The sequence below is a fragment of the Triturus cristatus genome, chromosome 8 (assembly GCF_964204655.1).
Source record: "Triturus cristatus chromosome 8, aTriCri1.1, whole genome shotgun sequence".
Taxonomy (NCBI): Eukaryota; Metazoa; Chordata; class Amphibia; order Caudata; family Salamandridae; genus Triturus; species Triturus cristatus.
In genome coordinates, this window is record NC_140591.1 from 72,786,378 (window position 1) to 72,801,985 (window position 15,608).

Consider the following 15,608-nt stretch of genomic DNA (forward strand, 5'->3'; position numbering starts at 1 on the left):
AGCCTTTGTCAGGGGGTCCCTGAAGGACCACGAAGGCAGAAAAAAAAAATTTATTTAAAAAAAAAAAAAAAAAAAAAAAAAAAAAAAATCGCAGTGGTGTGCGCACGGTGAAAAACCAAAATAAAAAATAAAAAAAAATGTAATACGTAGTTTATTGTAAAATAAATATAAAAAAAAAAAAGAATACATACATACATAACTTAGCATTTAAAAAACCGTACAAATTCACAGAAAAAAACCATAGGTTTCATACACGTTATAGTTGGGAATTAGCATTTAAAAAACCTTGCAAATTCACTTAAAAAAACCATAGGTTTCACGCATGTTATAGTTAGGTGGATAGTGCTCTTCAGAGGTATAGCTTTGTCCAGACACAAGGGAGCACCCAGTATAAGCCAAAATAATACCCTTCAAGGACAGCACTGTACGGTTTGGTTTGTGAGACAATCAACTTCTATTGGACTTGTCCTATGGTATGCCGCTGGAAGTTATTTCATAATCCTGAAAGAAGACTTCCGTGTGGGAAATATAATTAGCGGTGCTGTGACCACTGCTGGCACCGGCGTCGTAAGGAGAAGGAGTGAGCGGCTGTTTACAGCGATCTGCGCAGAGAGATTATATATATATATATATATATATATATATATATATATATATATATATATATATACACACACATATACACACACACACACACACATACACATACCCACTGGAAAAAAAAAAACATAGGTTTCAGGGACGTTATAGTTAGACATTTCACTCGTATAAAACCAGAGAAATTCGGCCATTATAGTTAGTAGAGCCAACTATAACTCGCTGCCCCGCAATGCACTGCTGATGTCACATATTACATCACTCATGACATGGTCAGTGACATCACTGATAACATCTCAAATGACATCACTGATGATTTCGTCCAGTGACTGAGTGTTTCTAAAAAGTTCAATAATGTTATATCTATATATGCCAAGGTGTTTTGAAGAAAGATTGGTTGTCTGAGGACCTGTATGGGTGCCTGAGTTTGTGGGGGGGGGGGGGGGGGGGGGGGGGAAGGGAGGGGTAGGGGTGACTCCCTGCATGGATATGTGAATGGCTAATTCACTGGGTGTATGCGTTTAGGGGTGTGTGTGTTAGGGACTGTATGGGTGAGTGAGTCGACGTATAGCTGTGTTGGTGAGTGAATGGATGGATGGATGGATGGATGTCTTAGTGGTATATCTGTAAGTAACTACATGTGTGAGTATATAAGTGAGTATATGTGACAGTGAGTGACTGATAGTGGCTGCATCGATAAGTGTGTGCTTATGTCAGTAATTGTTGAAGACCGTAAGTATATGGTACTATATGTATGAATAAGTCCATTCGAGAATGTTTGGACGCCGGCGGGAAAGCAGCCTTAATACTGCTTGATCTCTCGGCGGCGTTCGATACGGTGCCTCATGCCATGCTCCTTGACCGCCTCTCCGATATCGGAGTATCTGGTAAAGCTTTGCTCTGGGTCAGTTCTTTTCTGGATGGCAGGATGCAGCAGGTATGGCTTCCTCCGTGTGCCGCGGTCCCTTTGAGTGTTACCACAGGAGTACCGCAAGGGTCGTCACTTAGCCCTCTGCTTTTTAACATCTATATGACTCCGCTGATTTATCTGGCGGAGTCGCTGGGGGCTAAAGTGATGGCCTACGCGGATGATACCCAACTGCTGTTCACTTGGAATAAGGGGGACGACTCGATGACTAGACCTCATCAGTGTTTGTCCTCTGTCTTTCAGTGGCTTGCCAAGGCTCAGCTGAAATGTAACGAGGCCAAGTCAGAAGTCCTGCTGTTTGGCTCTTTTGCCTCAGAGTTTAGATCAAGACTCTGGCCTTCCGGCTTCCCTTGTCCCCCGGTAAACAAGGGAGCCGTAAAAAATCTAGGCGTTTGGTTCGACGAAAACCTGAACTTTGCCTCGCATATAAAAAAACTGGCTGGCACCTGCTTTGGGCTCTTGAGGAGCCTTAAGAAGTTTCTACCCCTGCTTCCAGCTAGGGATAGAGAGACGGTGGTGCGTGCTCTGCTTCTCTCCCGCCTCGACTACGCAAATGCCCTCTTGGTAGGTTGCCCTGGCTACCTTCTAATGAAACTACAGGTAGTCCAAAACTCGGCAGCCAGACTCCTGGGCGGTTTGTCACCGTGGCAAAGTGCGCGGGCTCAACTTCGGGCACTCCATTGGCTCCCTGTGGAATCTCGGCTTAAATTCAAAATGCGGTCTATTGTTCAACAGGCCCTTTATGGTCGAGGCCCTAAATACCTGCAGGCCAGATTCTCCTTTTACATTCCTAGGAGACAGCTGAGATCATCCTCATTGCTGCTCATGGAGACCACTAAATTTAGGCGCGTTCGTATGGGTGGCAATTCGTTCGCCCGCAGAGCCTGCATTGCTTGGAATTCCCTTCCTTTACCATTAAGGGCTATCGGCGATCCTCACTTGTTCCGAAAATCCCTGAAGACTTTGCTGTTTTAAATGGATTTCGGTAGCTTGGTAGCCTTTCTTCTGTTGTTAGCGCCGGGACACTTCCGAGTAGCTGTGCGCTCAATAAATTGAAATAACATAACATAACATAACAATAAGTGACTTTGTGTGTATATATAACTGTATAGGTGAGTAAATGGCAGTGTAATTGATTCTTAGGGTGACTGACTAGGTTTTTGAGTAACTCTTTGGGCGAGTGGCAGTGTGTGTCTATATGGGTGCATGAGTGGATATATCAGTGGCTGTATTGATGAATGACTGTATGAGTGACTATGGGTTAGTGGGTGGATATAGGTGTAGACTTATGAATCACTGAGCGGGTATGTAGAAACTGCTATTGGTCTGTGGTTTCAATATTGGTAGTCTATTTTAGAGTGGGTTTATCAAAGGTTTTATTAGGATGTGAGGAAGTGCATCAGATGATCATGTGGATGATATCAGTGATGTCATTTCAGATGTCAGTGATGTCACAGACCATGTCATGCGTGATGTAATATGTAACAGCAGTGCATTGCGGGAGGCAAGAGTTCTAGTTAGCTCTACCAACTACAACAACCGGATTTCTCTGGTTTTATATGAGGGAAATGTCTAACCAACTATAACGTCAATGAAACCTATGGTTTTGTCAGTGAATTTCGAATTTTTTTAAAATTCGAATTTCTAACTAGAACGTCCCTGACACCTATGGTTTTTTCAGTGAATTTCTAAGGTTTTTTTAAATGCTAATTTCAACTATAACATAGCAGTCACGTTTGCAGAGTGGTGGAAAAAGGTGTGGGAATTGCTGGAGGTAACAGGAGGCTAGTAAACCCCCAAGGTCAACCTTGGGGGCCAACTACCCCTCCTTTTACCTCCAGTAAGTCCCACACAGTAGGATTGTTAACTTCTTATACCAGGCCACGCACTCTTTCTCCATCACTCTGCAGACGCGCCTCCTGGCGCATTCTGGGTTGGGGAATAAAGTCCCCTTGAATCCGGAGGGTCCCTAGGGGCCAACTAGCCCACCAGGTATCTCCAGTAAGCCCCACACAGGAAAATTGCTTCGAGTGCTCCGAGGCCACACCCCCTTTTTACACCACTGCTGCTTGGGGGATAAAGTCCACTTGTGTCCTGAGGTCCCCAACTTAGAACGCGCCAGGGGGTGCATTTGCAGAGTGGTGCAGGGAGGGGGCGGGGCCTGCGGCGAGATGCCGGATATATATATATACATACACATACATACATTTATTTATTTAGTTACACAAGAAGGTGGGCTGTGCGGCCTCCCTTCTCTTAGTATTTTTGGGGCCCTGGGGACTCTAATCCCAGGGCCTCACTCCTTTAAAAAAAAAAAAAAATTTAAACAAACGGGAAGGGGGCCGCGTGGCCCCCCTCCAGAGGACAATTTTGGCCCCAGGGACCCCATCTCCCGGGGCATGGCCTCTATTTTTAAAATTTCATTTATAGGGAAAGGTGGCCGCATGACCCTCCCCCCCCCCCCCCCTCACCCCTCCTTCCCTGGGCCAATTTCGGCCCAAGGGCCAAACGGCATCCACTAAGGAACTACAATTATCAGGATTCATAGTAAACACACGCCCAGTAGGGCGGGACTGAGACCTTCAAATATCACTTGCTGACAATTCTGCACGTTTCCTCATTCCCCCAGAAGCGCCAAGCAGGTGAACAAGGAATAGTCTTCTGAAACGCATAACGGCGCAAGACTACACTGTGAGGAATTGTGCCAAACTGCTGCTGCCTCCCAAATAAATAAGGTGAAAACACAGCGTTGCATGAGGTGTCTTCAATCGTGAGCTAATTCATATGGAATGTGTTGTGGCCTGCTCTGGTCACGAAGACAACCCCACTGCCTGCTAAGCAGTTCCATGTGCCATCATCCCAGGCACGAAAGTGGAGCAACGTACCAGTTTGGTGCGGCGTCACTAAGCAGCAGGCTGGACGTGACCGAAACAGCGACCCAATGGGAATTCAAATGTGGAGGGAAACATGAAACGGCATCCACTATGGAACTACAATTACCAGGATTCATAGCAAGCACACGTCCAGTAGGGCAGGACTAAGACCTTCAAATATCACCTACTGACAATTATGCATGTTTCCTCATTCCCCCAGAAGCGCCAAGCTGGTGAGCAAGGAATAGTATTCTGAAACGCGTATAGCAATAACCGCGCAAGACTACGCTGTGAGGACTCGTGCCAAACTGCTGCTATCTCCCAAATAAATAAGGTGAAATCACAGCAATGCGTGAGGTGTCTTCAATCGTGAGCGATTTTATATGGAATATATGTATTGTTTTTTTTTTTTTTGCAAAACTAACATGTACGTAATACCTTCAAACATACATACATGTATACATAAACATGCAGCCTAGAAAACATTCAACAGGCTAGGATTGCATTGGCTTTTTCATTTGAAATAAAAAAAGAATAGCATTTCTACAAAGAATAACATGCAATCTACTAGTGTTCCAATCTAGCCTTTTATTTTCAAAGAAAAAGGCAATAGCAGGCAAATAGCCCATAGGCTGCATAGATAAACAACCTTAAAAAATTGGCGCCATGCCTTTAAGACCTCCAAAACCTCCCTGCTCCCATCATGCACCACAGGTGACAGTTAGGTCAGGTCTTTTTTTTACGTTGACTAACACGTATGACTCATGAAGCAACAAAGACTACGCTACTATACTGTGGGTATTCGTCCGGGGAGTTGGGCAGCTTGCTTAGGACTGATGAGTATACCCCTGGAAGAGAACTAGGATTAAAAGGTAAGTAACTTATCTTTCTCCTCCAGGAGATACTCATCAAAAGTCATAAGCACTGAATTGAATAGCAAGCCCATACCCACTATGGCGAACACCAGTATAGTCACAGCAAAATAATGCAAAGATAAATCATTCAAACAGATTCCTTATAGAGGCTTGCCCAAACTGAGCATCCCCCTGCGTGTCAGTCTAAACAATAATAGCAAGTAAATTTGTGCACTGATGCCATGTGGCAGCTTTACAAATCTCTGCAATAGGTACATTTCTAAGGAGAGTAGTAGTATAAGCCTTTCCCCTGGTAGAATGAGCCTTCGGTTTACCAGGGAGATGCTTGTTGGCCTACTGGTAAGAATGCGATACATGAGACTTTCCATCTAGAGATGGATTGTTTAGAAGCTGCACAACCAGTACTTATGGAACCATAGTTTACAAACAGGTGGTCTGAATTCCTGAGAGCCTTAGTCTTGTCTAGATAGAACTTAAGATTCATTTTAAGGACTAGTGAATGTAAAGCCCTTTCCTGAGGATTTGAAGGGTTAGGGATAAAGGTAGGCAGAGCGATTGTTTAGTTAATATGAAAATCCGAGACCGCTTTAGGTAGAAAACCCAGATGAGTTCTAAGGATCACCCTATGTGCATGAAAAATTATATAAGGTTCATTACAGCACAGAGCTTGTATCCCACTCACTCTGCGAGTGGAGGCGATTGCCGCTAAAAAAGCAGCCTTCCATGACAAATGCTGTAGAGAGGCCTTATGAATAGGTTTTAATGGAGCTCCCATCTATCTAGCAACAACGTTAAGGTTCCATTGAGGGGATGTGCTTCTGATTAGTGGATAGACTTTCTTTAAACACTCAAGGAAGTCTTTAACCACAGGTAGTTGAAAAAAGGAAACCTACATAGAAGATTTTCTTTAAGCTGTAATAGCCGCTAAATGGACTTTAAAGAAGAAAACTGAAGGCCTGATTTGGCAGAATATAGTAGATATGGTAAAATCTCCTGACCCTTAATGGGATCATGATTATTATGGAAGCACCATAAGTAGAATCGTTTTCACTTGAAAGCATACGACTTTCTGGTGGATGGTCTTCTCGCTTCCTTAAGAATGTTCAGTCTGTGGACAAATCTAGATGTCCGTACTGGAGGACCTCAGGAGCCATGCCGTCAATCTTAGAGATGAGAGGTTGAGGTGGAGCACCTTCCCCCGTTGTTTAGATAGTAAGTCTGGACGGCAAGGCAACCTCCTGTGTGGAGTCTCGGATAGTTGAAAGAGATCTGGATACTACCACTGTCGAGGCCACTCTGGTGCAATCAGTATCATTCTACTCTTGGACCAGTCGAACCTGTTGATCACCAGAGGAATGAGCAGAATCAGTGGAAAAGCATAGAGTAATGTTTGCGACCATTTTATCAAAAGCGCATTCCTTGTGGAACCTGGTTGGTGAAACCTGCATGCGAAGAGGGGGTCATTTCGCGTTTGTTGCGTCTGCAAACAGGTCGATGTCTGGAACACCCCACCGATGGAAGATGTCCTGTGCAAAGTAATTGTTTTGCACCCAGTCGTGAGCTTCGACGAAGTTGCGACTTCGAGAGTCTGCATGGACGTTGAGAGTACATGGGAGATACATTGCTTAAATGATTAAATTCCTTGCGAGAAGCCACTTCCATATGGTTTGAGCCACCTGTGAGAGGGGTCTCAACCTGGTTTCTCCCGGTTTGTTCAGATAATACTTGGCTGTGGTGTTGTCTGTCTGAATCAACAGAGAGCGCATGCGGAAGGACGGGAGCAATGACTTGAGTGCGAGATGTACTGCTCTCAGCTCTAGAAGGTTGATATGATACCCACCCCTGCTCCATCTGACCATAGTCATTGTACCTGAAGAGGACCCATGTGAGCCCGCCAACCAAGGATAGAAGCGTACGTGACAATTGTCTGACTGGGAAGATCCTGATGGAAAGTATCTCCTTTCAGCAGATGTAACAGTTTCATCCACTATTTGATGGAATCCTTGGCCGACTGAGGATGAACCACAAAGTCTTCCCAGGGGCCCGATACTTGTGCTCCAGAGTTTGCTGCAGGGGAAGCATTTGTAGTCTGGCATTTGGAACGAAGAAGAATGCCATTGAGCCTAGAAGTGAGGCCACTTGTCTGACCTTTGGATGGCAAGAGCTGAGGAGAGTGCAGCACTTGTCGTGTATTGAGGATAACCTCTCCTCCGAAGGACACACGCTTGCACTTACGGTATCCAGAGAAGCCCCCAGGTAGATGATTCTTTGAGTTGGATTGAAAATTGTCAACTTGTAGTTGACTTGCAGGCCCAGATTGCCTAGCTCTCGTATGCAGAATCGGCGGTGAGTCTGCAGCAAAGTGGGTGACGAGTTTTTCAGCAACCAGTCCAGATACGGACAGACTAATAACTTATGCTTGCGAAGAAAAGGCACCACTACGGCCATGCATTTTGAGAACGTGCGGGGAGCTGATCAGAGTCCAAACGGGAGGACTTAGAACTGGAAATGGTCAGACACTACTTGAAAACACAGGAATTTCCGATGTTTTGTGGATATTGGCACGTGAAAATAAGTGTCTTGCAGAACAAGGGAGCACATCCAGTCCCCTTGATGGAGTGGAGGAAAATTCTGGTGCAGTGCCAAAAATCAAAACTTTTCTTTGCAGATGAACTTGTTCAAAAGTCTCAGGTCTAGTATTGGTCTGTGCTCTTGGATAGGACCTTTGTCGCACCAGAAAGTAGTGGGAATAAATACCCTGTCTGTTGTGAAGGAGGAACTGCTTCTACAGCCTCTTTCTTTAGCAGGATGTTCACTTCTGCCTGTAACAACTGATGCTGTTGGGCATATCCTCCACAAGGTTGTACTGATGGAGGTGGGGATATAAATCTGAGCAAGTAACGATTCTGCACAATATTGAGAACCCACTTGTCTTTTGTGCTCTTTCTCCACTCGTCCAGGTGAAATATACTTCTCCTCCCTCCCCCTCCCCCCTCACCGGAGTGGGCAGCGGAGATGGGGAATCCAGTGCTCATTGGTTTGTAGGTTGTTTTGTTGACGAAGGTGTATGTCTTAGAGCTTCCCTTCCTCTACCAGGTCGACGCAGAGTGCAATGCGACCTGGATTATTGTTGCTGATCCGACCAGTGAGGGGTTTGAACCCTCTGCTGGAAAAACAGACTGTCGTGTGGTCGGTTCTTGCATCGGAAATCCTTATGCTTCTCAAGGTCTACCCCCTTTAAGGTGTCCAACTCAGATTTCATATTGGACATTACATCATCGACGCGAGTGCCAAACAAGGAAGTGCCATTAAACGGAAGATTAATAATCCTGCATTGTGCTTCTGGTTTAAGGCCAGTGAGTCGCAACCAGGCTGAAAGTCTGGCACAAATGCTGTGGGAATATCCATGTGCTGCCAGATCCGATGCACTAATTACCTGCTTTGCAACAAGACCACCCTCCTGCAAGATCTCATGAAAATCCTGCTGGTCTTCCTTGGGCAATTTCTCTGTGAATCAAGCCAAAAAGTTCCTGTCATACCTCCCCAGAAGTGTAGAGGCACTAACCACCATCATGAAGGGTGCCGAGGTATTGCACATTTTCTTCTCGAGAGTCCATGTGTTTACTCTCCTTTTCAGGAGGGACTGAAGAGGATGTTGTTCCAGGATGTGTTTTCCTGGCCGCTGTCACTATATCTGCATTCAGTGGTGGATCTGTTCGTAAGAACAGTGGATCCTGGTCAGGGGCCTTTTACTGTTTTGAAATGTGTGAAGATCCGACCCCCAACTTAGCTGGAGTTAAAAAGGTCTGCAGTGCTGGTTCAAGCAGCCCAGGAACCAGAGGGAGCAAAGGCCTTGCCGAGGACCTATGGTGCAGTGTCTCGAATATTACAGACGGACGAAGACGCAGTCCGCACAGCCATGTCAATGTTCAACTTATTGGCACCTCTGCAGAGGACTTCATTAAAGGTGCCCTAGCTGGAGGGGCAGCAGACAGGGTAGTGAGTATTCTCCCACCGATGACCTGGATGATGTAGACCACAACGGTGATCTTCGCCTACTTCTTAGAGATCTGGAGGAATGTCAAGGTCGACCGTCAAAGCAGGGTCCTAAAATGTAAATGTAAATTGATACTTGTATAGCGCACTACTCACCCGCAAGGGTCTCAAGGTGCTTGTACGAATACCGCTGTGGAACCCATCCTGGCTTTCCCTGTGAGGCGGCCACTCCTGGGCACCCCCAAGGAGGAGGCCAGGCATCCTTAGCGTTGTGGGGGCCGTTGTGGAGATTAAGCAAGCTATTGCCCGGAGTTGCAGAGTGGGACTCCATGATTGGAATGGCACCGAGGCGAGAATTATCAGGTCCGTGGAATTTTTGAGCCAAAGACCCGCCGAGGCGGGGAATTGAACCCTGGTCCCGGGCTAGACCTCTGCATCAGGGTCTGCCGCTCTAACCATTGAGCCACACTTCTCCACAGATCGAGATTGTCGAGCTGGAGGAGACCTAGTTCTCCTTGGTGATCTGTGCAGAGATCTTCCTGTAGACGTGGCATGTGGAGGAGCAGCAGGGACTCTGGAAGGAGAGTACGTTCTATAGACGTCTGAACCTGGACTTTTAGGTGGAACGCTCCTATGCTGAACACTCGTAGCTATCTTTGAGCAAGGTTAATTGGAGGCGCCGTTTCCCTGTAACCGGGGATCCCGCCGGCGTGATTTGCACAATATTAATGCCAGGAGAAAATGCTTCCCTCTACGTCGATCTCTGCCTTCCAGGTACCTCCATTGACGTCGATGAGGGGCCTGTACATTGTGATACCTGTTGCCACCGTAGGATTCTTGACCGGTGAAGCCAGTCTACGCCGTTCTCTCTCTGGCAAGAATGCGGAAATGTCTCGACGTCGAACTGGATCTGGCATCACTGACTGTCACTCGACATCGATCTCCTGCGCGACAGTGGCGGGGCTTCGATGACGACACCATTGACGCCAACCATATCTACTGCACCAGTGGCAGACTTCTGGACGCCGACCGTTGTCTCGACGTTGGGAATGGCAACGGTGTTTCCTTGATGTCGACTTGCCTTTCAACGGCAGAGGCTACGATCGCTTCGACGGTGATCTGTCCCTAGACGTCATCACATGGCATGCATGCTTTTCCGACGTCGACAGTAACGCTGAAGGGGAACAGGCAGTTATCTGCTTCCTCTTTGATGCTGGAGAAGGAAAACAATGCAATTTTTTCTCTGATCTGTGTGATCTAACATGAGAGGAGGGCTCTTTGAAAGCATAGCTGCTCCCAAGGCCACTTTTTGATCCTTTTCCTCTCTCCAGCAAGGCATGACACTTTATCCTTTTTCTGTCCCAAAGTGTTCTCTTAGAAAATTGTTGGCAATAACACTTCTCCGGATGGTGTGAGGATGGTAAACACACAATGCAGACAGAATGCGGGTCAGACTTCGCCATCTTCCCACAAGAGGGACATTTATTGAACAATGCTGACATTTCTGACATTTTTTAGAGCTTTTTCTGTCAGAAAACAACTAATAAGGCTACCAGCAGTCAAAATACGTTGAATGAAGATCAAAAAGTTTTCAGGAAAACCAATTACTGACTAGAACAATCAAAAATTGACAAGCTCAATGCTCCAGGATCCTCAAAGGAGGAGCCGGAAAAAAAAAAAAAAAAAAAAAATGACCTGTCACCTGTGGTGCATGATGGGTGCAGGGAGGTCTGGGAGGTCTTAATGGCACAGTGCCAAATTATTAATGTGTTTTAGCTATGCAGCCTATGGGCTAATTGCCTGCTATTCCTTGCCTTTTTCTTAAATAAAAGACTAGGTTGGAACACTAGTGGAATGCATGTTCTTGTTTATAGAAATGCTATATAAATGTATTTTTATTTCAAATGAAAAATCAAATGCAATTTTAGCCTGTTGAATGATTTCTAGGCTGCATGTTTATGTATATGTATATATGTATGTTATTTGCACTTGTAGAGCATGCGATTACCCTTGGGTGTCCTGGCACTAAGCACTGGTTGCCTGGGGAAGCTGAAAGAGTGATACTGCGAGAAGAGCCATGTCTTCATGCCCTTCCGAAATGACAGAAGATCCGGGGCAGTCTTAAGAGAAAAGGGAAGATCATTCCATGCTCGTGAGGCACAAAGAGTGAAGCTTCTGCCTCCCCAATTAACTTTTTTTGCCTTGGGAACTTGCACTTGTTTAGCACTGGTAGAGCATAACGTTCGACCAGGTACGTACCAATGGAACTTTTGCTTAAGAGATTCAGGACCGATTCCATTAATTGCCTTAAAAACAATACAGAGTGCCTTGAAGCAAACTCTTTGTTTTATCGGAAGCCAATGTAATTTCTTAAGCTCTCCTTTCACAGAAAGGAATTTAGGTGTTCCGGACAGCATTCTGACCGCTGCGTTTTGGACTAATTGGAGCCTATACATATGTTGTTTTTGTATATTCAAATATAGGCTATTACAATGGTCCAAACGCGACTTTATGGAGGGCCATGACTACGGTCTTGAGATTGCTCTCAGTCAGAAAGATCTTGATTTTCCTAACGATTCTAAGAATCATAAAGCAAGCTGAAGTCACCATGCTTACTTGATCACTCATAGTGAGTTTGTTGTCCACTAATACCCCAAGGTTTTTGGCCTTCCTAGTAGGTACAGGGCAGGAGCCCAGGTCTTCCGGCCACGAGTCCGGTGTCCATAACTGTGGATTATTCCCAAACTTTAAGACCTCGGTCTTGTTGGAATTGAGCTTTAAGCAATTGGAGGACATCCAGCAAGATATAGCACTCATGGAAACGGTCCCCAGTCCCTTTCTCATCTCCCTTGGTCAACGACAACACTGTGTGTCGTCCGCGTATGTGGTGAGCTGAAACGCAAATGATCTAATAACTCCTGCCAATGGTGCCACGTATATATCAAAAAGAGTTGGGCTAAGAGAAGAGCCCTGTGGCACCCCACAAGGCAGTGTAAATGGTTTAAATGAATTGCCATCCAGATCCACAGTTTGAGACCTGTCAGCTAGGAAAGATTGTAAAAGTTTCCAATCTGGGCCTTTGACACCGATCTCAGACAACCGGTCCATCAATAATTTATGATGGACAGTGTCAAAGGCCGCGAACAGGTCTAATAAAATTAATACTGCATTACCTTCTCCATCTACAGCCTCTCTAATTTCCTCAGTGGATTTCAACAGAGCCAACTCAGTGCTATGATCTGCCCTGAACCCATATTGCAATGGGTCCAATGAGTTATTGCAATGGAGAAATGCACCGAGTTGGATGTTCATCTCCTTTTCCAAAATTTTAGCAGGAAAAGGGAGCCGCGAGATCGGTCTGTAGTTATTGGGGTATTTTGGATCCAGATTCTGCTTCTTCAAGAGTGGAAGAACAGACGCTTGATTCCAGATTGTAGGAAATATGCCAGATGAAAAAACATCATTTAACAAAGAAGTCAAGGCCATTCCAATTACTTCAGGCACTTGTTTAATGATCCAGGCGGGGCAGGGATCACTAGGGGCTCCTGAACGGATCGAGGTCAGGACCTTGATTGTCTGATACCTTCAGTGGTGAAAATTGGTCAAATTCCAATGAAGGACCACTACTGCCTGCTCTATTCAGGTTATTTCTGCTATATCTACATATGTATTTTGAATATGCTCCGGGGTCCCTGCGCATGGGCGTGACTATTCAGTGCTCATGACTAGAGTGTAGTATCCCCTGGAAGAGAACAGAGCAGGCAAAGTGACCTGCCTGCTGGACCAAATGTCAAGGAAGTAGTGTTTTGTGATGCCATGCACCAATGCCCACATCCCAACCTGGCAGATGTCTATAACAGGTTACCTCTCTTGCTACAGACGTTACAGCAGCCTTGGCCCTAATGGCGTGAAGGCCTTCAGGGGCGGATTCTAGGACATCGTGCAGCAGATCTTAATTAGGGCTCCCGGTATTTATTTTTTTGACATTTCCGTCTCTATTTATCCATATTTATTTTTTGCTAATTCTATCTGTATTTATCCATTTTTATTTTGAGTTTTGTGGAAAAATGAAGCTGAAATTAGTATAGTTCCACATTCATTTAACCGGTAAACATACAATCATGCTTGAATGGCTACTAGGTTTCAATGCTGTAAACACCCACAGAAGATAAAGCAATGCACTTATAAGAAAATATGTACATTTCAGTATCAACCGTGTGCATATCTACTGCTAGCTTCTTTACTAAAAATAATTTTTTTAGCCCCCTTACCTATCAATCCACACAGCTTTTGGCCAGGTAGGCATGGCACACAGTATTTAGAATTACTCAAAGAGCAACCCAATTTCCTTTCTTAATCCACATTTATAAATAAAGACTAGAAAATAGATGTTTTCTGTCTGTATTTATCTGTAAAAATCAGTAAAAACGAAAAAACAGGGACTTAATACAGAGGACTAACCACCACAACAGGGTCCTCTTCAGCACAGAATTCCCATTCTTTGCCTTAAGGAACCCACTGGCAGCTGATCATCCATGCAATGGTTTTTTGTGCTATCTATGTAAAAACAAGGGTCCGTGTTAGGGTCATGACAATGAAGCATCTCTTGAGGGGTGATGTGAAAAATGCTGAAGTGTAATCAACTGGCCAAGTGGTAGGCAATCATGACCTTTGGTAGGAAGGCCGCCACAGTCCATGTACCAGTTTGCCCGGAACGAATGTGGTGCAAGGCAGATGGATCGAAAGCATCTGCAGTTCACGCAGATGGCAAGCTGACATAATGGCAATGTGGAATACTGTCTTTAGCGTAAAAAGGCACAGGGAACAAGGGTGTATCTTCTTAAAGCGTGCACACATGAGAAATGTTAAGCTCAAGAGAAGATCCCAATGGGGCATAACAAAGGGTTAGTGGGAACTGCGATTCAAATCTTTTGTCAAAAAGCATCACAACACATTATCTGAAGAGCAGCAGTTAGTCAGGTAAACAAAGGAAGGGCCAACACATAACCTGTCACTTGACTACTACGCAGCCTTATCGGGCTTAAGAAAAGAAAAAACTTAAGTCTAACTTGCAAGGGGTCAGTGGTTTGGAAACAGAACACCAAGATAGAAATTTGTTCTGGGCCCTGTGTAAATCTAATTTGTGGAAGGACATCTGGCAGAGAGTATAACAAAGGCCACCTCGACTGGCAAACAAGCGGCACTGGATTTAAATCTGGATGTATACTCACTGGTTGCGCTTTTGTAGTTTCAAAGTATGATGTAGGACTGGATAAGGGTAAGATCAGCATCAAATTAATGATCTGCACCAGTTCAGTCTGTACCAGCATAGAAGAAACTGCCTTGGACCTGAAGCTTGATCTATGCCTCGACCACAACCCCCTTCTTGTGCTCAGTAATGCCTACTGGTCCTGACCGGCCTGGGGATGGGTGAAAGCACACCTAGCGCCAGACTCAGTACAGTGTCTAGTGCTCAGGCACTACAGACAATTTATGTGGGTCCATGACAGACTCCCACTTACTACATTCTTCCAGTGTTTGAATCCCATTTTGTGTGGGCAAATCTTTCCCTAGAACATTGCAAAAAGGTTTGTAGCCGCCAGAAAAAAAAAAAAACAAAGGTGGGAGGGAAGCATCAAAGGCCACGAAAAGAAAAACTAAAGTCAGCATCTAAGGATGGTGCTCCAATTTTCAATTGTTGGGTGATTTGGAGTCACCACAAAGCACCCCCTACTGGCACACAGGAGCACTGTTGAAAAATTCTCCGAATACAGTCTGCCACCTGGAGATATTCTAATGCTGATGAATCTGATGTTAGAAGAATCCATCAGAAGTAAAGTTCTAGAGCACAGTATCCAACTCATGAAAGGGTGAGGATTACACTTATAAAATAACAATTAATGGTTTATCTTTCCTTGTTCATCATTAATACAAGTCATCAGATGAAAACATACCTATTGAAGCTGTTTTACCAGACCACCTTAGGCGGAGACAATTATATAATTTACGACGTTTGAAATAAACAAGTCAGCAAGGTCAAATTCTTCATGGTACCTTAGGAACATTAGCAACCACTCAGTACTCACCTTTAGATAAGAGTTTTCGAAATTTCTGTGTGGCTGACAACTGCTGCTCTGGGTTGTTTGAGAAAATCATTTCAATCATATCAGCAGTAATGGTGCCAATCTGCAGATTGAAAGGAGAAGTTAGCTAAAACAGTGATGTGTATCAACACTCTAATTTAACTTCCCTATAGGCTGGGGCTTCTTATAAAAAAGGTAACATGTTTTTACAATGAATGCTCAGCAACCTACCAAGCATCTCCACATCATGCAGACT

The 15,608-nt window shown here is 44.9% G+C and overlaps 1 protein-coding gene across 1 annotated transcript in view; it reads right to left on the minus strand.

The window, feature by feature from the left end:
* The window catches only part of KPNA1 (karyopherin subunit alpha 1), a 311,573-nt gene that overhangs the window by 214,837 nt on the left and 81,128 nt on the right, over window positions 1-15,608 (minus strand). The window contains exon 4 of the mRNA XM_085621023.1: window positions 15,356-15,455. Within this exon, the coding sequence (XP_085477149.1) occupies window positions 15,356-15,455 (100 nt within the window). The remainder of the gene's footprint in view (window positions 1-15,355; window positions 15,456-15,608) is intronic.